Source organism: Panthera pardus, unplaced genomic scaffold, assembly GCF_024362965.1.
Source record: "Panthera pardus isolate Hobbes unplaced genomic scaffold, ASM2436296v1 HiC_scaffold_2, whole genome shotgun sequence".
Taxonomy (NCBI): Eukaryota; Metazoa; Chordata; class Mammalia; order Carnivora; family Felidae; genus Panthera; species Panthera pardus.
The window spans coordinates 105,340,235-105,363,707 of record NW_026526765.1 but is presented as its reverse complement, the minus strand read 5'-3'; the positions used below and the strand labels follow the sequence as shown (position 1 = coordinate 105,363,707).

At 43.4% G+C, this 23,473-nt stretch overlaps 1 protein-coding gene across 6 annotated transcripts in view; it reads left to right on the top strand.

The window, feature by feature from the left end:
• The first annotated feature begins 569 nt into the window (after positions 1–569).
• The window catches only part of MAST4 (microtubule associated serine/threonine kinase family member 4), a 563,317-nt gene continuing 540,413 nt past the window's right edge, over positions 570–23,473 (top strand). For 3 of the 6 annotated variants that reach the window (XM_053907302.1, XM_053907300.1, XM_053907299.1), the window contains exon 1: positions 570–1,217. In XM_053907302.1, coding sequence (XP_053763277.1) covers positions 861–1,217 — 357 coding nt within the window. In that variant the 5' untranslated portion in view covers positions 570–860. The remainder of the gene's footprint in view (positions 1,218–23,473) is intronic. The other 3 variants (XM_053907303.1, XM_053907304.1, XM_053907305.1) reach the window with 2 other exon arrangements.

The following is a 23,473-nucleotide window of genomic DNA, read 5'->3' as shown; positions in this document are numbered from 1 at the left end:
GTCTCTATTTCCAGCTGAGGAAACCGAGGCCAAACGAGTTTAAACGGAGACACCGTGATTGGAAATCAGGTCTGTTTAGATCCATCCACTCACTATACCACGGAGTTTCCCTCCTTCTCCTCCAGCAGTCTAGTGGGTGCGTGTGTGTGCGTGACTGTGTTTCCTTTTAAATTTCTACTTCTGGTCAGTTTCCTCAATTCTAATTTTTCGAAACAAAGTCCAGTTCTTCTCCAAGGTCTCACCGCCCGCTCAGCCATCTCTCCCTGGCGTTCCAAGGCCGGCCAGCCACTCCTCCGCTAAGTTCGGAGTCCAAGCCTTTGGCTCCGATTCCACGCTCCAGGTGCCCCCTCCGCCACCGCCTCTCCCCAGTCCCGGGGGCCCCAGCGCTCCGCCGGATCCCGTAGCCCGCGCCTCGCCCCGCCTCCCCTACCTGACGCCCGTGCGGCCGGGGGCGCCGCAGCCTCCGCCCACCGGCGCGCCTGCCCTGCCATTGGCTCCCCTGGCTGCCCGTCTCCTCCGCCGGCCCGCTCCTGCCCGGAGGCAGGTTTTGCTGGCGAAGCCGCAGTCCCGGCGGCGCGGGCGCAGCTCGCTAGGATTGTGGAGCGTAGAGCGCCGGCTCGAGCTGGCCTGTCCCCGCGCGCGGGAGCCCCGGTCGGCCGCCAAATCTGGGCGGCTGGTAACTTGGCGGCGGGCTCCCGCGGCCGTGCCGCGGCCATGTAGTCGCCGGCGGGGCTCCCCGCAGCCCGGGAGCGGCAGCGAGAGCGAGTCGGAGCCGCGCAGCCCGCAGCTTTCCCTGGAGACGCTGAGTGCCCGCCGCGTCCCCGCTGCCCCTCGGGCTGCACTTTGGGCCCGAGAGGGAAATGGGGGAGAAAGTTTCGGAGGCGCCGGAGCCGGTGCCCCGTGGCTGTAGCGGCCACGGCGCCCGGGCTCCTGCCCCTGCGGTGGCCGCCGCATCCTCGCCTGGCGCTTCCTCGGCCGAGTCCTCCTCGGGCTCAGAAACTCTGTCGGAGGAAGGGGAGCCCGGCGGCTTCTCTCGAGAGCAGCCGCAGCCACCGCCGCCGGGCGGCGCCCTAGGCGCCCCGCCGCCCGCCGCGTGGGCTCCCGCGCGCGTGGTGCTTGAGCTTGGAGTCTGTGCGCCGCCGCCGCAGCTCCGCGGAGGAACCGCGCCGCCCGCGCCGCGGGGCAGCAGCGCGTCCCAGGAGGAGCAGGACGAGGAGGTGGGCCCCGCCTTCCCCCGCTCGCCCCCCTCCGGGTCCCTGCTGTCGGGAGACCTCAGCTCTCCACTCCGCGCGCGGCCCACGGCTGGGCGCCCCGGGGCGTGGAGAGGGGGAGGGACCCCAGGTGCTCTGCCCCGAGCCCGGGGTGATGGCAGTTAGGAGCCTCCCTGTGGGTCATTGACTTCTCATGGCTGTTACCTCCGTGTGTGTGCCTTCATGTGAGGCCTGATCGTGTGCTTTTTATGTCAAAACAGCAAACTCCTTAATGTTTGTGTCTGCTACGGTGGCTCTGTGAATGAGTGATCTGGACGCCCGGCTGGTCCCCACAACTAAGATCTTTTCCGAAGTGGGCGTTGCTTCCCGCCGAAGCTCTCGGGCGGAGAGGGAGTGTGGTGAGGGGATGGGTGTGAGGGGAAGAGACGGTGTGTCTTTCCTGGCGGAAGAGTGGGAGCGGTACCCGTGGAGTTTCACAGGGGCGTGTCAGTGACGCCGGCTCCCCGGGATCACCTGCGGGTGGTTTTGGCTGGTCCCCGCAGCGTCGGTCCTCTGAGAGAGCGGGACTCCGAGCTCTCGGTCGGCGCCACTGTCGTGCACGCCTGCATCTCTCATTCGGACTTGTTCCTGGGTGTCCAGATGCGCGCTGGTTGCCAGACTGGATAGAGAACCCCCGATTTTCTTCCGGGAGACTGTTTCCATCCTGGTCTCCTGGAAGAACGTTCATCCAAAACTTGTGGGTTGCGTCCTGACACATTGAGCGTATGACTTTGGTGTCCTCTAGATAGCTTTCCTTGGCTTTTTTTTTTTTTTTTTTTTTGGCAGGGGGTGTGTTGGGGGAGGGCTTTGGAGCACAGTTAGAGAAGCATAAGGTTCTTCATTATCTTTTAGATTGTTTGCTTTGGAGAGTTGTGGCTAAGTCATTTTGTTCAGGCAGGGCTATAAATAAAACATCGTCCTAACATAGAGTCCTTGTGAAGTTAATTCCTCAGTGCCAGAGTCCTATTTTTTCTCCTCCTGGATGGGGTTAGCTTTAGTAGGTAATTGTCTTTATCCCTCAGAATGTGCACGTTGAGGTCAGTGTCCTGCCAGTGGCCCCCAGGGACCTCATTCTGGAGGCAAAGAGTGGATCTGGCACAGGGTGAGGGGAGTGATGTCCTGGCGAGGCAGAGATGGAGCAGTGCTGTTTGGTCGATGGCCAAGCTTCTGGCAGTAACCATGATCGATTTTCCAGTGCCCTGGAGAATTGCAAGGATCCTGGACAGGTGTTTGGAGACTTGCTTTCTGAGGTCTGAGTTATGAGCCTTAGGCAAGTGGTTTCATTCCTCTGAGGTTTGGTTTTATCTGTAGAATGAGGGGTTTGAACCAGGTAACTTCAAGTTAAAGTTCATTTCCACAGAAATACTCTTTTTTGCTGATCAGGAATTTAGGATGGATCATATGTTCAGATTGATCCTAGGGACGGAATGCCAGGAGTTAAGCTGAGTGCCATACCTGCCACAGAACTGTCAGAGTCCCTCAGTGGTTGCATCTCATTTTTAAGATGTCAGGCATGTGCCAGGTGTTTATCCTGTGACATCTGCCTCAACTTTCAAGATGAGCGCACTTGTCATTGGGCAGCTGGGGGTATGCCCTAATTCACTGATTTACTAGTAGATTCTAATTTAGTGTTGTCATTGGTTGAGAAGATGCCCAGTGTTTTCTCTGTAGCTAGGAGAGGTTGCTCTGGGGTAAATGACACAGTCTTGCATATGGGTGGGGCAAGCAAGGAGCTTCTCACTTTTGATCCCAATTCTGTAGCTGATTTATTGCCTGGCCTCATGGTGACAGTGTTTTACTTCCTGGGAAGAGATATAATGATAGCTTATTTCTCAGGCAATGCAGTGAGGACTGGTTGATTGAAACACATTTTGGAAAGTGGAATGACTAAATAACATTGGTCAGTATTTGTGAAATCTCAGAATTGGATGTAAACTGATACAGTATTGCAATTTATTGTGTAACTGACTCTGTGGCAGAGGTTGCTGGAAGTTATCTAGGAGTGGAAATCTTGACTTGGCTGTGAGAATTTTAAAGTGAAACTGTTAACTGTGGAGTTTTTTTTTTTTTCCTCCTCAGGAGCCGAGAAGTGGTAGTCTTGGTGAAAGGCGTTAAAGTCCAGTGTGCATTTTCTGGTTTTACCTGGGTGACGGTATGGTGCAGTGATTTTTAACCTTTGTGGGATGGTAGGCTTCTTTGAGAATCTAATGTCAGCTCTCCACCGGCTCCTCAGAAAATGCACACAACTACAAGCACCATTCCAGAGGGTTCAGTCAGGAACACTGGGTTGCAAACACTAAGTTTAGTGGGAAGACATGGGTTTGCTTCCCAGCTCTGCCGCATTAACTGGCTGTGGGATTGTGGACCGTTCAATTAATCGTAGCCCCAGTTTTTTCACCTTTAAATGAGAATCACAACAATAGAGTTGTTAGGCATTTTATACCTGCGATTTTATGTAATCCTAGCACACTAATATATAGCATGAAGTGCTAAGTAAATATTAATTTTTCAAGTTCATTGGTGATGAAAATCTTGTGACATGGAAGTACGAACTTGGGCTGGCTTGTTATTTTTATGCGTAATTAACCTGCTACTCTGAGAGAACCTGAGGCTGTGTCTCCTCAGGTTATTTTCATTTTATTAGCATAAGCTGGGAAACAGATTTCATTTGAATCAGGTCGTATTATGGCAAGGCACTGTTAGAGTAATGTCCTACTATGGCAAGGTGCTGACTATAATGCATTAAAAGGCTTAAGTGCAATGCATAAAATGGAAAGAGGTTCATTTAGATCTTTAAATTGTTGTGTCTAGCTTGGGAGAGTCATTGTTTTCCAAAGTGTTTTTTTTTTTTTCTTCTCATAATAACTTACTGCATCACTTTTTATTTATTTATTTATTTATTTATTTATTTTTATTTTTTTCTGCATCACTTTTTAAAAAGCACCAAAATTCTAGATGCCTGGGTGGCTCAGTCGGTTAAGCACCCGACTTCTGCTCAGGTCATGATCTCATGGTTTGTGGGTTCCAGCCCCGCCACAGGCTCTGTGCTGACAGCTTAGAGCCTGGAGCCTGCTTCAAATTCTGTGTCTTCTCTCTCTGCCCCTCCACTGCTCATGCTTGATCTCTCTCTCTCAAAAATAAACATTAAAATAAATTAAAAAAAACAGCAAAATTCAAATATGTGGTGTATAATTGCAGTGCTAACTTGTTTTTGGCAACCTTGTTGAAGCTGATTTGAGTATATCAATAGTGTTTGACCTATTATGTATTTTATCTTACTATCAATATTTGTGTGAACTTACTAGGTATCAGAGACTTAAATCAGCCCTTTACACTTCTGTTGCTTAAAAACAATAAGAAGGCAGTGTTTGCATTCTTCTGTATTTAAACACCTGGGAGTTAGAGATGGTGCATATCATGCAGTTAATAAACTGCATCTGACTTCCTCCGCTGCTTCCCTAAGCCTGTGCATTTGGAGTCTGCGGGTGTTGAGGGTTGGTGGCTCTGTCGATCTACAGGCATCTATCTAGATTGGGGGACTGTTCCTGTGACCACATTTCTGAGATTTACTTGTAGGCAACTTTGTCCTGTCTTTTCCCAAAGTACCGTGTGATGACACTAATGAAGTACTCAGGTACCGTTTGCTGTCTATCACTGACCTCCTCGGGGGCAGGGATTTTGTCCTATATGCCTAGCACAGTACCTCTAGTATATTAGTACGGACTCAGTGAGTATATATTGAATGAATGAGGAAAAAAGGACATCTTTGAAAATAGTTATGCGTTTGATTGAACGGTGACTGTGTGTGTTTTCATTTGTTGTGTATGTTGTGAATTATGCCCAGACCTCTAGATCTCTTATCAAAAATACCTCATGGATCCAGGTAAAAAAAAATTTTTTTGATCCAGGTAAATTTTGAACAAAGCTAAATCACTGAGGATCCACTCAAAATACCTTTAAAGGGACTTGTGTATTAAGTCCGCTTTTCACTGTGTCTATTAGAACTTGAAACTTTGAAGGATTCTTAGAATGGCTGAAAAAGAAAAAGCTTAGTGGTTAAAAGGATTTTCAACTCCATATATAAAGTGGCTCATTTATACTCTCCTATACTAAAAGATTTGTTTTATTGACGTATGTTGGGGAACAGTTTCCTGCGTGACAATAGGCACAGTCATGGGATGTCTTTGAACTGTTCTATTGAATGGTGTTTGAGTACTGCTCTTAATAATACCTGGGATGTGTTTGTGGGATTCCTGCACACAGTAGTGATGCAGTGCATGAATTTCTGCTGTTCATTGTTTAAGAAAATAAATAGCGAAAAACAACTATGAATTCAGTAAAGCTTTTCATTGAGTTTGAATTTTATTTTATTATTTTTTTAACGCTTATTTATTAGAGAGAGAGAGAGAGAGAAAGCATGAGCATGGGAGGGGTAGAGAGAGAGGGAGACACAGAATCGGAAGCAGGCTCCAGGCTCTGAGTTGTCAGCACAGAGCCCTACATGGGGCTTGAACTCACAAACCGTGAGATCATGACCTAAGCCGAAGTTGAACGCTCAACCGACTGAGCCACCCAGGCGCCCTGAGTTTGTATTTTATTAATCACAGCAGCTACATAATTTGAACAAAAGCAGTGCATAAATCTTGGTGCATTTATTATTTTATCTCCTTTTTTGACTCATTATTTCGATAAGAGAGTTGAGAAAATCAGTCAACCAATATATATTGCATGAGACTCTAGTGACGTATTGGCCTCAGCATTAAGGACATGAAAGTGGATGAGACAAAGATAGTTTGGATCCTACAAAGCTTCTAGTGTAGTTGAGGGAGATGGTCACACAACACACGATTATTAATTAGTTGGTTTCAAAGGAAGTAAATGGAACAGAGGAGCAGGCTGTGAGGGAGTGTATCTATATCATGGAGCTCTCTTAGTCTGGGAAGTAAGAACTGCCTCACTGAGGAGGTGATGTTGAGCTGAGACATAATGGATGAGCGGGGAGATAGCTGGGAGATAACATGGGTAAGAGCCATGCAGGTAGCTGGAGGCCCTAAAGTGGGAGAGAGTATGGTGGGTCTGCGGGTTGTTTGGCATGGAGGAGGGGGGAGCATAACATCAGATGACCCTTGAGAGTGATGCAGCAGCTGGTGCTGAAAGCCGTTGAAGGATTTGAATCGAGATAGTGGTATGGTGAGATTTGTGTTTGGGGAGGGCAGGAAGCACGAAGCCCACCTGTTGGGAACTGCTTGTGTAGCCTGCTTAAATGTTCCAGGATTGGAGCTGATAACCTAGAAGAAGGCATCTTAATAAATGATGTGTACATGGAACAGGGGGCTCCTTCCTGGTAGTTCAAGTGCCCCAGGTAAACACATGGCAAATACTGTAGAAAAAGAATTGAGCTCTCTTCAAGAGAATACCATAGTGTGAATATTAATGCTCCTTTTCACTGTGATGTTGCCTTAAGCCTACTATTTTCTTGAAGGAAAAACTTTATTAATGGGAATGGTGACTGAGAAGAGGGCCTTGGAATAGCTCATTTCCACAGTAAATTACAGAGAAATATTTACCCAAGGTGAATACAAGGGGAAATTGCCCTGAGATTGTATGAGATTTCCTGTCGGTGGGAAGTGTGGTGTTGGTGAGCTAATACACATTATGAGAATCTAGCTTGTTTGCCTGTATCTTCCTAGAGAAGGGCTGATCAGCATCAGAGAACTAAGGATTTTGCCTTTTCCACCTCTGGTCTGAGGTATTCTAGGGAAAGGTCATATTTATATTTTGCCACTCTTTTACAGTTGGTGACAAACCTATGTATTAACTATGTATTACAGTCAGTGACAAAGCTGTGTATTAGATTTAGTGGATACAATGTATTAGTCCCATTGTTTCTCACTTTGTCCCTTGGAGGAAGGTTGTGGAAGAACTATAGTGCGGGGTGCAAACATGATACAGTGTAGAAAGAGCCTTCTCACAATGAGAAGGATCCATAATAGGGTGGCCTGGCATTGAAGAAAACTGAGTGGGTATGTGTGTGTGTGTGCGTGCGCATGCATGCACACACATGTGTATCTTAAAAGAGATGCTTGTACTTTTTATACGAAAGAAACCTCATGTCATTTATAATCACATTCTCGTGTTCTGAGTGTTGTCAGGAAAGGGCATGTGCTCCTCTCCTTCATCCCTTCAGGGCTAGCAGCCAGTTTTTCTCTGCCCTGGGTCAGAGTCAGTAGTGCCTGAAGGTACGGACTGATGACACTGAGCCACTTACACATTGTGTGACTTTGGAAAGGTTTTTAATACTGAGACTGTTTCCTCATCGGTCAAATGGACATGGCAACATTTATTCCAGAGGGTTGTTAGGAGAATTAAGAATTATACTTTATATGAAGTAGCCAGCATGATGCCTTGCACATAGTATGTATTCCGTAGCAGCATTTGTTATTACTGAGCATGAGGAGCTGGTTTATGCAGAATGGCTATGACATAGCCAGGAATAATTAGAAGCCTAGCGGTCCCTTCCCTGATGGATTATGCTACTAGCATGTTTTGTTGGTAGTCATGACAGGCCCTTTCATTCATGAGTAGGTAGATGTGTAGCACAGTTATCACTTTTAATTTCATAGAGCATTTCTTATAATGTACTAACAGGAAAGCTTTATGGTGTATGGTTCATTAACCCTTCTATTAAGATATGATCTCTCTTTTACTCATGGAACTTGCTCTTAGTGATCATTTATTAATAATATCCTAAACAACTGTATGAACATGTAAATTACTGGCTTTGCCCAGGGATTTAGTTAGAAGACAGCATGTCAGTTGTATGGTGAGGCTGGTGAGATGATGATCATGCACTTAAGTATCCAAGGTAATGATTTGGAGGCTGAGAAGGGAGTAATAAGACCAATCAAATGATTTTTTGGAAGCCAGCTTTGGTTTATATATGAGTTAGGGTGGAGTGGGGTAAGGCAGGTGGTCCAAGGGCCACCCCAACTTCACAGAGAGGAAATCTATTAGAAGTGTGATTGTACTTTTAAAAGTACAAGAATTAAGATATGTAAATTGTCCCCTGCCCCCCCCCCTTCTGTTGTGTCCCTTTGGGGCAGTGTAGACATGTCAACCTTTAAGGCAAAAATAAAAACAATCTAGGAGCACTTTTGATAAAATTCAAATGCTACTGCAGGGACTGCACCTCTCACCAACCTGGTGCTCTGTCTTATGAACCTGTTCAGGCTGCTGTTTATACAACTTTGCATTGTTCAGAGATTCTTGTTCTCTTTTATGTCTCTGATATTTTGTCTGGTTTCTTGTCTGGTACTGTTCTCTTGGGTTAAAGCAGAACATAACATAAGATTCAACAGAAGTCTTATCCTCCACCAGCTTCTGTGTACTAGTCTCTTTCATTATCTGTCTCCATGAACTCTCACCTGGTTCGTAATTCCTGGGAAGGAAAGGAGAGAAAAGCCTTCCCCCAAAGGGGAAATGTTGGTTCAGGACCGTGGTCAGCGGCACACATACATCAAAGTCACATTTCAATGTATAGAACTTGTGTGCAGTTTCTGGTGGTCCCTCCCACTTAATGAGGAGCATTCACTGCTTATTTAATGATTTGAATTCATAACTAGCCACATGTGTCTGTGAGACAGCCTATGAATTTGTACCCTAGACTTGTACTCTTTTGCCAGCCCATCAATTCCTCTCTTGGACACAGTCGATATAATTTTGATTATGATACTTATTTCCACTGAGCCTTTCAGCCCCAGTGGTTTGTACTGATATTGGGGGCTGGGATGAGGTGGGGATGTGTGTGAGAGAGAGGAAGTACTGTTAGATTGGCTTTCTTTTCTTAACTAATTTCATAGGCTATCATGTGGAAAATGAAAATTTAATTTTATTATTCTTGACGCTGTAATTTAGTGGTATTTTCAGTGGCTGACAAGCTCACAGGTGCACCCAATTTAGTTTGGGTAGTTGAATGTATGTTAATAATCGCACATTGGGTGTGGGTCCTTTGGCCTCTTAGAACTTGGTCAGCCAGATTTTCGATAAGCTGAGAAGTTAGGTATGTAGGTCGCTCCTGTCTGATAATTTTGTGCCTTTCTGTGTTTTAAAAATAATGCCATCATATCTCTGACTTCTGGTGTTAACATTTGTCATTTAGGCATTTCTTTGTGCAGAGGTGGACACACCTTCTGCGATGCAGGAAGGGACCTGGTGCATCATCGGCGGGAGGGAAGTAAAGTAAAATTGAGTTAGAATTGGTTAAAATTTTATGTCACTGAACATGTCATTGAGATGTATATTACAGAAATTACAAATTTAAAATTGCTTCTTAGGGCAGTCATTGCTACCTAAACTACATTAAGGTGTTGAAATGAGATGCAGTGATGATGAAATCTATTTTGTGTATAAAAGGTTAAAGGATTATTTTCACAAACAAGTTCATTATGAATAAATTGGCTCTGTAGGAGTGTTTATAGCTCCTACACATGTAACATAAACTCAAAATCTGCTTTGTTACTCCCATAGTTTTAGCTGGAGTGTTTAGTTGAAATCATCTGAAGCTTAATTGAATTTGTTTGATGCTTATTTGAAGTCATCACCTCAGGCTTGTGGTTTTATTTTTTATTTTTTGAGGTTTATTTATTTATTTTGAGAGACAGAGGAAGCGGGGGAGGGCCAGAAAGGGGGAAAGAGAATCCCTAGCAGGGTCTGAGCAATGCAGAGCCTGTTGGGGGCTTGAACTCACGAACCGCAAGATCATGAGCTGAGCCGAAACCAAGAGTTAGAGCCTTAACGGATTGAGCTGCCCAGGTGCCCCTTGTTAGGCTTGTTTTAAGAGAGCTGTTCTGGGGATTCTCCGGTGTAGCCAAGATGAGGAGAATGTTTGCTCCAGGCAGAAGGGCAGCCCAAGATGCTTATTTGGAGAAAAAGGACCATTGAGAAGTTTTACCTAGGGAGGAGAACTTCAGTCTCATCTCAAATGAATACAGTACCTATCAGAAAGATCAAGAAAATGCTGACCTTTCATTTTTGTGGCTCTCTTGTGACTAGTGAGAAGTGCCAGGTAAATTTGGTGCAGTTTTAAAGACTAAGCGAGTGCTGTGTGAGCATGGGAGAGTGATGGAGAATGTGAGGCAAACTGCCTGTCAAATAAGAAAAGACTATCTTCTCTTTGCCTTGTGTTATGGTACTTTAACTTATTCTTTGAAATAGTACTTTTGTAAATTTTATTTAATGTACCACTTAATTTCCTTGGAATTTCTTGGCATTTTGTTCTACGTACACTGATTAGTTATCCGCACAAGCTGTTAACTGCTGGCTAGGAAGAGAAGTACAGTTAGAGTGGTTCTAAGATCTATTAGACTAATTTCAATCTGCAGTGACGGGTGGGTTTTAGGCATGGTGCAGATTTACTATTAGAAGAAAGAAAATGGAAATTACAACTTTGAACTCTTCATTAAGAACAAACAAACCCTTTTGTTTTCATGAGTTGCACTTTGGAAATTAGAACGTTTCCACCTGGAGCAAAATGAGTGTAACGATTTTAAAATTAGGGAATGAGACCAACTGGGAGGAGTTATGCCAGTAGAGAAGCAACTTGACCATTTGGCAATTTTTTCTTCCCTTTCCTCTGTAGATTGGCTGCTGGCATTTTAAAAAGAACATGACAAACCATGTTAGTTGGGAGGTTGTAGTAAACCTTTAGTTGAACAGAATATTTGGCGGAAAGGCCTTTCTTGGTTATGGAATTGTATGACTCAAAAAATTTTAAAGCTCTTTTTGCTCTCACTTTTTCCGCTTTTCCCCCTATAACGTCCTGGTATGGTTTTTCTGCCATCCTATTCTGTGAACAAGGTATTTTTTTTTTTTTTTTAAATCATTTGACATCTTGTTCTGCTTTAGGGCTCTTGCTTTGGGCATTAATCATCTTTGAAAACCATTGAAGATGTAAAAGTGTTTAAGCGGAGGTAGTGAGGATAAAATTGCATGTAGTCTTGATGAAAGTAGACAATATTTTTTTTAATTTTAAAAGTTGAAGACAGTGGACTATGTTGTACCTCTGAAACTAATGAAACATGTGCATCATCTCTCCTTCCATTTAGAAACAAGTGGAAGGTAGCAGCAGAAGTTCTTTTTGTGAGGATTGTGCTGTACCTCTTTGTCTTGGGTTGTGCCAGATCTCATCTATATTGTTAATATCTGTACAGCACTTAAGTTTGGACAGCATTTTCTGCTATTTCATTGGTTTTCTCCTTCCCATTTTGTACACTTTTTTTTGTAGTATAGTTAATAATTGATCTCTCTCCCACTAGATTGTGAGTTCCTCTGAGTGGGAACAGTGTCCTGTCTACTCGAATCCCCTCAACAGGGAGAGTGAACAGTGTAGAGTGAACAATAACACGTTGCACAAAATGGTACTTGAGCCATATTGTGTGTTAAGACACCATTCTGAGGGCTGTACATGCATTTATTCACTGAACTTTTACCCAGGTCTGTTATTTATTTTTGAGAGAGAGAGAGAGACAGACAGAGAGACAGAGAGAGTGTGAGCAAGCACGAGCAGGGGAGGGGCAGAGAGAGGGAGACACAGAATGTGAAGCAGGCTCCAGGCTCTGAGCTGTCCGCACAGAGCCTGATGCGGGGCTCCAACTCACGAACCATGAGATCATGACCTGAGCTGAAATCGGACACTTAACGAACTGAGACACCTAGGTGCCCCTACCAAAGTCTTTTAAAATCTAGTAATTTGGTTGGTTTGCACTACCCTGCTGTAGCTCAGTGGCCTTCTCGATGTTAATGGAGGAAAAGGAAGGAACAGGTTCGAGGAGACTGTTGAAGAACAGTGGACCCTTAAGGGTCCCTGTTTGTTCTCTGTGTATCCAAGATCCTAGCACAGAGCCTTTGATGCTCTGCCAAGAATAAATGAATGATCGTTAATGAAAATGCCACTTAGCGGAGGGGTCCCTGTGCCTTTGCCATGAAGAGTTTGGATTAAGTGTCTCTAGAAGTTAAAGTCAGGGCTAGGATTTAAAGCTATGATCTTGGGTTTTAGGTCATCAGTTAATAGGCCAGGAGAGTTTCTACAAATGAAGGTTTTAAACCATAAACCGGCTTTGGGAAACTGAACAATCACAGTTGCAGCAGTAAGCCATTATTGGCCACATGTTTAAAGTCATTATTTTAATTTCTTATGAAATATTGATAGCCAGCCTTAAAACATTAACAGTGATGCTGGGCTGTACTCACTGGTGCTTAGGCAAAAGCTGCTGTCAGTGCATATGTGTTGTGGGAATTCTGGCAATTGTATAAGTAGTGGCTGAGTGTTAGCTGAGAGTTTGGGAGGTCTGAACACTGTCTTGGCTTGTTACTGGGTGGATTATAGCTTCCAAGGTTTTCATGTATGGTGAAGTAAGATGTCCTTTTTAGCTCCAATTTTTTGTTTCCCTCTTACTACAGAAACATGACAATTTTACTGTTGTCATTAGCATGTAATTTGTTCTAAAAGTTTTTTTTTTTTTACAAACTTGGTAGGCAAATGTGTTTTCTGATCTGTGGATAGGCACATATTCTTGAAAGGAATTCTCACAAGGATGTTTGCCCATAGATCTTTCCTTTCAGATTATGCTGATTTGAACATACAGAAAAAAAAAAGTTTCATGTTCCTCTTTTATTCATCTTTTAAAGTTATTTGGTATGTTTCTGTCATTCATCAGAATAAATTGAGGGTACTACCTCTTATCTCCCAGTCTTGCAGAGGAGTGTAACTCTGGATAACTAGGTCAGTTTTGTTATGTTTGGGCCATGTTTGGGCCACATGTCCCATCATAAGTTTATCATTCTGATGTCCTAGACCAGCAATTTCTGATTTGATAAAATTCTTTGATTTGAAAAGTTTGTATGGTCTCTGCCTTACCTGGCCGCCAGGGCTCTCTCCTGCACTGTTGTGGATCCTACCTGCCCAGCCTTTGGAGTAGACTATTTTTACTTACTTACTTACTTATTTACTTAAAGACGGTGATATCTCTAGCCTAAGCTGTTAGCCTTAGCTGTCAGGCCTTTTTTCTAAGTTTGTTTGGAAGTCCATTGTTTGGAACTTGGAGTGTGAAGTCCCATAGAGATGTAGTTTTAAAGGGTGATTGGGTTTCCAGCCTATAGAAGTATAATTAACCCCTAGAATGAATGGGATACTGGGGAGGGGCCTCTTTTCCCTATGGTGTTGGGGGCTGTATAGCAGCTTCTGGAGGTGGATGCCTGTGGCACAAGTAATCATTGGTGTTAATTGTCAACATCTGCCCATGTGGCTGATCAGGGCCCTAGTGAGCCAGGGGAGCACTCTCAGCCTGTGCTCTGGGGCTCCTCCTGGAGGTGTGGCAGTACTTTGTCTTAAGGACACTGTCATGGACGCCCGAGACTCCTTCACATACCGGGAGCAAATCATCTTAACTAGAAGCAAAATGTCCCCCGGCAGTTTTCAGTTCATTTCTAAGGAGGTAGACATGTGAAGACCGAGAATATAAGGTAGAAGGTGGTTACCTCAGAAAACCCATCAGAATACCTTTTAAAATAAGCCAAGTACTTTTAATAGAAATAAGGGAAATGGTCTTTTTTTAAAAATTCTGCTGTGCTTTTTCTTTTAGTTTAACACCCATCACAAGAATTACCTAGTTCCTGTAGATGAGGTTTTTAGTAATTGCACATATCCTCCTTCCACTGGGGAACTTGCACATAAATATGTGATTTCTGGGGCCTCTTTCTTTTCTGAACCTGACTCTACAGTGTGAGGAAGGGTGGCTGCATCCCTCCAAGTAGAGGATGTTTGTCTTCCTAATGTCTAGAGCTGCTGGTTTTCTCTCTCCCATGTGTCCATCCTCCTCTCAGGAGAGGGTGACAGCTAGGTTCTGGAATTCGTGCAGCTGGTTCATGTCAAGAGATGGAGAAGGCCCCCAAAGAATCACTCGCAGCTGAGTTCCACCAGTGGGATGGTTCCATCAGAGATAGTCGGTGGTAATTAAAGAGAAAGTGAAACACGGACTTTAACAAATGATAAATACAGGTTTACCAAGTGATAGGAATAAGCCCTGCTGAGAAATATCAGGGGGTGCTCACTTTATACTCTTGAAAATCCTGTGATCACGTGGGCACGGTCTTGAATTGTTCAGATACTATTACCTGCGGTTCTTAGGAATTTATTTTGACACTTAAGGACGTCTAAGAATGTAAATTTAATTACTGCTGCTGTTCTGTCCGTGGGCTTGGATGTAAAGTGGCAGATTATATAACAAAATTATCATGAAATTTAAAAAAAATCTTGAACAGACTAATTTGACTTTCAGGGGTGGGGCAGCTTTCCATTTGTGGGTAAAACAGCTGCTCATTTAGGATCTATTAGGAAACTAGGGCCTGTTGTGGTGGTTTGTGGAGGGAGGCTTCTTTTGTTTAATTAAAAAAATTTTTAAATGTCTTATTTATTTTTGAGAGTACAAGCAGGGGAGGGGCAGAGAGTGTGAGACAGAGGATCTGAATCCGGGTCTGCACTGATAGCAGTGAGCCCGACACAGGCTTGAATTAAAAACCAGGAGATCATGACCTGAGCCCAAGCCAGACTTTGAACCGATTGAGCCACCCAGGTGCCGCAGGGGAGGCTTATTTTAATGTGAACTTGCAGGCTGGGGCTATATTTATTATTCAAGTATAGGAATGGTGCCTCTCTTGCTGTGGCCTATTGGCCAGAAGGGGAGGAAATACGGGGGGGAGGTGATAATAGGTGCTGGTGAAGATGCCCTTGGAGATGGGATGTAGGACTCCTGCCTGGTACCTTAGCTGCTGCTAACAATTCTTGTGGTGGGGTTGAGCTGGTGTGCAAGGAGATATTTGTTGAAGCTGCTTCTTGCAAAGCTCTGTAGGAGTTGGCAGGTGGGAGGGAAGGAAAGGATACGCAAAAGAAATTTAAAATATCTGGTCTGTGCCCAAAGCAACACATAGTTGATTTAGGAGACAGCATAAGTGGAGTGAGTTGGTGTGAATGTGCAGTACACTATCGACACGTGAAAATGTGGGTCAGAGTAAGTAATGTCAGTAAGGAGAGCGAAAAAGAACTACAGAATCACCCTGATGGGATTTACCCTAAAGGGTTTTCCTGGTGCCTTGAAGATGGAAATAAGAAGAGGGGATGAGAAGGTTGTACCAGATAAAATAATTTGCCCAACAGATGTGTTCACTAAGAAGGAATAGGAACTGGTAGGTGGTTTTTCCCTCTCCTATGATTCATTCCTTGTGCCCGTGTAATGTAAAATTACTAGTAAAAAACACTACCAGGATGGTAGTGTTTTCCTTAATACCAGTTTATTTATAGCTTCATAACTTTCTAATCAAGATTATTTTTGTTTTAAAGATTTATCTTTCCCTAGATAATTAAACAATGTTTGCGACTAATGCTGTTTTAGTCATTGTCTTAAGGAACTTGGTGTTTTTATTGGTGAGGACAGAGTTCAGGGAGAAAGTAGGTTTGGTAAGAATTTACCAGATAAGCCCTTTTGGGTCCTGTCTCTTGAGGATACCACTTTATTTCCTTGCTTTGGGATATCTTTTGATTACTCTTTCCTTGAAATTTGCCAAGTGGAGAGCAATGATGTTTTTGGCTCAGCTGGAGTTTCAGACATTTCCTCAATCTTTTTTTTTTTTTCTTCCTCTTCAAAACGCCCTTGCAAAGCTTGAAGAAGCTCTCACCCTCTTGGTTTTTGGCAGGAATCATGGCCTGTGTGTGAGTGGGGCTCCTGACATAGCTGAGGATTTGTCCTGGCAACCCGTGATCCAGGAGCTTTTTGAAACTTCTGAGCTATGTGGGCTTGTTTCAAGGCCTCAGCACCCCTTGGTGAACTGGTTTTATGAGGTGGATCCTGTGATTTTATAAGGCAATTTCTGCAGGCTGGTCAGGGGAGCTAGTTGGAGGTGCGGAGGGAAGTGAATCTCCTGCGGATAAAACCTCTCTATAAAACTCAGGGGACTTGATGTCTCCTTCAGGATTCTGTAAGCATGGGAGGAAATTGCTTCTCTAAAGAGTTAGTGATTCTGGTCTACTGGTGTGGGGGACTATGTGTTATATGATGGCTGCTTCCAAAAGCCACACAAACTTAGAAAGCAAGGCAGCAGGGGGGACTGGAGAAAATGAGTGGACTTCAAGAATGGGGAAAGCTTATAGGAGGTGGTATTAAAATGTGCAAACCAAGGTGGAATGATGAGGGCAGTTGTGCTTTTATAAGGAACATTAAGCTCCCAAATGAACCTTCTCTGAGCTCTGTTCTCTCTTTCCTGGCCCAGCATATCTTCCCCTCACTCTTCCCTCGGGAAAAATACCTAAGCAAGCAGTCTGCGAGGCCCTGGGTGTGTGGCCAGTTCCACTAGACCTTCAAAGATTCTCTGTCACGGTCATTTTTAGCATAACCACAGTGTGTGCTCTGGATTTGTGAAATTTGCAATTACAGCTATGCTATTAATTTTAACTCCGAGAACCATTCACTCTGCTTGCACAGTGCTTGCAGACAGCTGGTCAATGCATGAAATGATAGAGCCAAAGCTCTTCCTCTAAGGTGGAGTTGTCTGGCCTGAAAAATCAAGAAGTTCATTGGCCCTTACTGAAATGATAATTTGGGATCACTGGAAGTCTTTGGCTCTTGAGGAGGGTGATGATAGATCCCCATCTTTGTTTTCTAAGGTTAATCTGTCTTGCTAGAGGTTATCTGTGTTGCAGAACAGAAACCCATTCAGGGAGCCCTGGTCTGTCTATTCTTTGAGAAGGTCCTCCTGTTTTTTTGAGCTGGCCGATTTCTTGTGGACCAAAAAGGTGTGGTACTTTGCACACCTCCCACCATGAAGGTGCTTCTTGGACAGTGTTTTGCGGAGAACGGAAACCTCATTGTCCACCCTCAGGGAGAGGTCTGCTGACCCCTCCAGTTCGGAAGTGGTGGGGTGCTTCTCCTGGGGAATCTGTGTCTGTAGCATCTTCTGCTTTGTTTGTGGGGGGCACCTGTTGCAAATTAATCTTAAAGTGATTAAAACTGTGTCTTGCTGTGCTTTTTCTCTCCTCTAGTATTTGAAGCAGGAACTGAGGCAGTAGTGATTTCTTGCCTTGCATGTCCTTGCCTGGGAGAAAACTGAAGCAGTTTGAAGTAGAGATGCTCCTCAGTCTCTCTATAAAAAGTCTTAATTTACAGAACAGAGAGTGTTGACATGTGTCTTGGGATAGAGGGTGCGTTCCATTGGAGAGAAGGGAGAGAGAAAACAGGCTTTCTTGGAGGGGAAGGGAGCAGGGCTGGTATCCTTGATCGTCTTGTTGGCAGCATGAGGCCAGGGAGAAGGTCACTGGCCACCGGGTGGGCCTGGGGAGGCTGGGTTTTTAGACAGTGGGTTTCCTGCCTTGACAAGGATTCTGGGTGCTACCTGAGGGGCATGGAATCATGGGTGTGTTGGATTTCAGGGCCCTCAGGGTCTGGTTGGCAATGAGGATGCAGTAGCAAGCATGATAGACTTTGCTTTGTGTGACATGACTCAGAGGGACCAGTTTTTCACCAGAGGCCCTGGACTCAATTAATTTGATTTCAAGAAAATACTTTTTTTTTTTTTTTTTTTTGGTATGTCTGACTTCGTGAGTTAAGGTTTTATACCTGCTCTACTCATCAGCAAAACGTTGGTTCCTGTAAGTGTTGTAGCCCCATAAACTTAAAATTTTGGTTCTGCCATTTGTACGATTTTACTAAATATCCCAGTATTATAGTCCAGACCAATAAGACACCTAACGCTTCCTGTCTTTTTGCTCAAAGGTCTTGTGCTTCCTTCCAGCCCTCCCCTTTGCTCACCCCCAGCAAGTCGGTGGCTTATGGCGTAGGGTATCATCCACACTGAGCGTGCACTGAGCGTGTTGCATTACAATGTCTTCCTTCGCCAGACCGGGAGCTGCGTGAGAGCAGAGACCCTGTCTTGTTCATCTACGTACTCAAAGCTGCTGCATTCCAATATGTAGTAAATCTTTGAGTCAATAGGTGTGTGGGAGAACTTGACTCTGCAGCTCAGGAGAAGTGGAAGCTCTGTGACCAGTGGCAGCAGTGAAAGACTGAATTTCAAGCTAGAGTCTCCTCAGCTTGCCTTGACGATCATGGGTGGTGTAGCGTGTCCGTCTCTCATTTATTCTCTGTCCCCATGTCGAGGTGAACAATTGAATTCAAAGAAGAGAGGACTTAAAAACAGGGTTTTTTTTTGTTTTTAAGTTTTAAATATTGTATTTAAATATTGTATTCAAGTTTTATGTCAGAATTCGTTTCTAGACGTCTGGCCCTGCTGGCCGGCCAGTTGTCACTAATGAGGCAGAACTGCCTGGAATAAGACCAGTTCAGCCTGGCTGAACATCTGAGTCCATTGCCTCCGGGCTCCCGGTTTTCTCCCCTGAGAGTACTGGTCCAGGAGAGGGTGAAGACCAAGGCTTCCTTGGACGTGAACCACTTCATTTCTGGATTGACCAGTTTTGTGAAGCTCCGGGAAAGACAGGGTCTTGCTTTCTCAAGCTCCCAAGATGAGTGGCTGGCAAGGGCTTCGGTGTATTTGGGTGGGGGTGCTGTGTCTCCGTCTTCTGAATGGGCAAACATTTAAAAATGTTTGTGGAAGCAAATTCTGGAAAGAAGACCAAGACTTGATTGTGTAAATAGTTGGTAAATACTGCTCCTTTCTTTCCTTCTACTAATTAATTTCCCTGACAGCTTTCCTGGCAGCTCTTATCCACAATTGGTTGCTGAATTGCAATGCTCAATTATCTGTGTAATAACATGCTATAAAAACATATAAAGCCAGGAAAAAATGGCTTCCACCAAAGAGGCTGAGCCTTGAAAATAGACACCTTGCACATTCACATCTGGACTGAAAAGACAACATCAAATCTGTCGTTAATGATTTAATTGAATTTCTTCTTCCTAAAGGGAAAAGAAACTTTAAGTTTGAGTGTGAGATACTTAAGTTACCTAGAGATAAAATCAGAATCAGTAGCTCATTAAAATATGGGGTTTTCCGATGCTGTTCTGTGTATTCTATGACAATCTTGAATGTTGAGAATGTATTTCAGTCTAGTACTTATTGAAGGCCTACTAGGTGCTGGGCACTGTGCTGGTGCTTTGCATACATTACATTTTTAATTTTTTGGAATTTTTTTTTAAGTGGAGAGGGACACCTAAGTGGCTCAGTCAGTTAAGCGTCCAACTCCTGCTCAGGTCGTGATCTCATCATCCATGAATTCAAGCCCTGCATGGGGCTCTGTGTTGACAGCTCAGAACATGGAGCCTGCTTTGGATTCTCTGTCTCTCTCTGTCCCTACCCCGCTTGTGCTCTGTCTCTCTCTGAAAAATAAACATTAAACAAATAAAAAAACAAATGAAAAAATAAAACACCGAAGCAAACTTATAAAGGGAGAAAGACCGTGCTTGAAAAGTCTGGGAGCACAATAAGCAAACAGCAGTTGTGGTTGAATAGGGAAGTTGGTGCTATGGCCATATTTGTGGTCTCAACTTGGAGCACATCTGATTCCCCTGTGGAGCTTTCAGATGACAGGGTTCAACTAGGAGATGCTGATTCTGTGTGCTTGTGTCTGTTCAAGGCTGCCAGGTGGTTCTGTGAGTGGCCAGGGGTGTGGGGGCATTGGCTTTGTCCCTGTTGGCTTGTGGAGAAAGATGTGGAGACATTTCCTGAGAGCCTCTTACGAACACGAGCTGTGCTGGATGGCTTGCATGTATCATCCTTTCCATCCTCAGTGGAAGTCCACAAGGTTTAGTCGCCTCATTTTACAGCGGAGGAAACAGGCGTTACAGAGAGCTCACTGTTGGAGCCTGGTCTTGTAGTTAGTGACTGGTACAATTTTTACTTCTCTGTCACCATTCAAGTGTCTAACTTGTGGTATTTGGATTTTTACTGACCTTCAGCTTTGACCCAAGGGCTTTGCATAGAGGACACTGACCATTGTCTTCGGAATAACACCGGATTTGGCATATTTGACTCTCTTTACATTGTTCATGCATATTTTGTAACCTGAAGGTTCCAAGTTGTGTGTGTGTGTGTGTGTGTGTGTGTGTGTACCAATATGAATGTCTATTTACAGAAATGAACACTCCAATTAGCTGGATGTGAGTTTGAATGTTTACCCTGATGATTGTTGAGTAGATCTTCAAATAGCAAGGCAGCTATTAACATGTGTAATTCCCATTAGAATGATTGTGCTTTTCATTTTGTTTAGTAGTGTGAGAATTGCTAGTGAACATTTAACAAAAAGAGAAAGATTTTTTTTACTTAATTTTGTTGAACTGATGACTATTTTGAACTATGAGGAGAGAGGAAATAGAGAAAGAAGCATACCTGTCTGCCTTTGTAGGACATCGGAGTCTTTGTATGATGTCCTAAGTTAGGGAAGCTTTTATGAAAGCATATTCCCTTCATGACAGTGCTCTGAGTGCCAGCCTTTCCTCCCAAGGCAGGCCTGTGACTCATGTGAAGGGTGATAGAGGTAATGAAAATAGTGGCAAGAAATGCAGAGAGGTAGAGAGTAAACACTTGTCTAGTATATTTTTGTAGTCATCTGTTAGTGTTTTTTTTTTTTTTAGTTATTTATTTTGGGGGAGACACAGTGAGAGCATGAGCAGGGGAGGGGCAGAGAGAGAGAGAATCCCAATGTAGAAACTGACTTGGGGCTCGAACACATGAACCATGATTTCACAACCTCAGCCAAAATCAAGAGTTGCACGCTTAACTGACTGAGTCACCCATGCGCCCCAGCGTTGTGATCCTCTAACAGAAGTATGACCATTAGGTGAGAGTAACTTTTATAGGAATAACAATAGTAGTTGGTGTTATACTTGGGAATTAATGGGGTTCCTGCTTCTGAACCTAGAGCCCCTCATTGTGACAGGGGCTCACTGGATTCTGAATTCGGGCTATATGCCACCTGTGCAGCTGGGACTTGGTGAGCAGGGCCCCAGGGTGTATGTATTTCACTTCCTCAGAGCTGTCATGTCTTATCAACCTTTCGTTAGCAATATTTTTCCTCCCTGAAAACTCATAAAAATTCATGCTGTAATATCAGTGCCTGCAGGATCCTGTAGAATTTCGTTGAGCTGCTTACACCCTTTTCTCCTAATAGATAATGTTGTTGTGTTCATATACAGGGATACAGATGTGTGCTTATGAATCCATATAGGAGGCTCACGTATATGCCCGAGAATGTTTTCTGAGGGAAATAAACTCATTCCTCCCCCCCACCCCGGTTCAATGTGTCCAAGACAATTGTATGCATATTCTCAAAACATTGGATTCTGGTGAATATTTTAAATTTCATTAACCTTATATATATTTTACCAGATAACTTTCAGCATATCTGTTTATTACCGTAATGATGCTTTGCTTACTTGTGTATCTGGAGAGAAATAAAATGAGTGTACTTAATTTTTTTAATGATAAATTTCTTTATCAAGGTCATCTTTTATGTTAGAAAAGATTTGTAAACTCTTACCAACACTGTGTACATTCTTGTGCCCTTAAATTAAAAAAAAAAAGTGTGTTGTTAGCCTAACATATTATACCAGAATTTTAGTATTTTAAATATAGGTCAGAAATTGCAGGAAACATTTAGGTTATTACTGTTTTCTCCGTTTGATAGAATAGGAGAGGGACAGTATTTAAAAAATAAATGTTACCCTGTAATTTTAGCTCACCGTTACTGAAATAGTTTGTAGGGAGAATCATATGCCATTATGCTTAACTGTGTAATATGAAATCTTGATGAGTATCCAGTGGGTAGCTTGTCCTTTTTTCCCATAAAATCACTTTTATTATCAAGTGATTATATCCTGTGGGTGTGTATATTTGTGAATGGGGAAAATATGTGCAACTCAACAGTGCTAATTTTCTTCCACCCTAAAACCATATGGTAATAGGCCTGTGAGTACATCTTAAAAGCTTAGTAAAATTTTGAATAAAGTTACATAAGCCTTAACCTTTATTATGGATAAAGAAGTTATCCACAGTTATACTGTGAAATGAGAATGGGGCAGATCAATGTGTAATACCTGGTGTTCTAGCAGGCAGCCCTAACTGATCACCTTTGGAAAAAACAAAATCCTATGTGGTGCTTCTGGTAATAGAGAAGGACTTAGCTCTGTGGCTAGTAATTTCATTTAGGACACATTAATGATGTATAAAATGTGACAACATTTCTATGAACTTTATGACAAAATATTGTTAGTGCTTTTTTCTTGAATCTTTTCTTTATGCCTCTTTGTCCATTCTTTTTTCCTACCTCATATGAGGCCAGTTCTGTTTTTATGGGTCCCATTTCCCTCCCCTCTCCCCCCTCCCCCAGGACTCAACACAAGTGATAACTCATTTTGTTAGAATGGTAGCGATCTCAGAAGTGGAGGATTATGACTCCACTTGGGGCTTAATCAGCCTGAGCAGGTGCATTCTAAGGAAGAGAGATACTGTTTTTAATGCAAATGTCCCCCCTTATTCAGAGGAAGGGAGACATGGATAGGAATTGACACAGCAGTTAAGTTGGAATTGTTTCTAAATAGATTGTTTTTTTTTTTTCCCCCTGAATTCTCTGGACACCAGCAGCAGTTTTGTTAATAAATGGAAGTGAAATATAAAGGAAGAGAAGTTGAGGGTGACTGTCTTAATTTTTTGCTCTAAGGGATCACAAAAACTTAAGAAAAATGAAGTCAGAGGCTTACATAAATACAAGAATCCTAAGTGGCATAGTATTCATTTTAGAATGGAATTGGATTTGGGATCCTAGATAAGAGGGGATGGTTATATTACACTGCCCAAAGCCTTTCTGGAAGGCAGCTTAACTTAAAGGGTCTGAGCCTTCACCGTGAGGGTCCAGAATTTTTCCTCTTCTTCCTTTGTCCTGAAGTGTGCTACTGTAGGAGAAGGCAGACAATTTTTTGAATAGTGTGGAGGAACTGTAGTAGGCTGAATAATCTATGGCTCTCTGTTAGGCAAATACATTAACTTTGGATTTTAGACCATATTTTTGACTGAAATGGCATTAGCCATGTTCTCGTTATTAGGAAGTGGTTACATGAGTGTTTAGAATTATTTATTGCCCTCTATTTTTATGTCACTGATTTTTTTTTTCTGTGCATTTCAAAATAAAAATTATTCAAAGAGAAGTCACCAATGTGTCCTTCCAAACT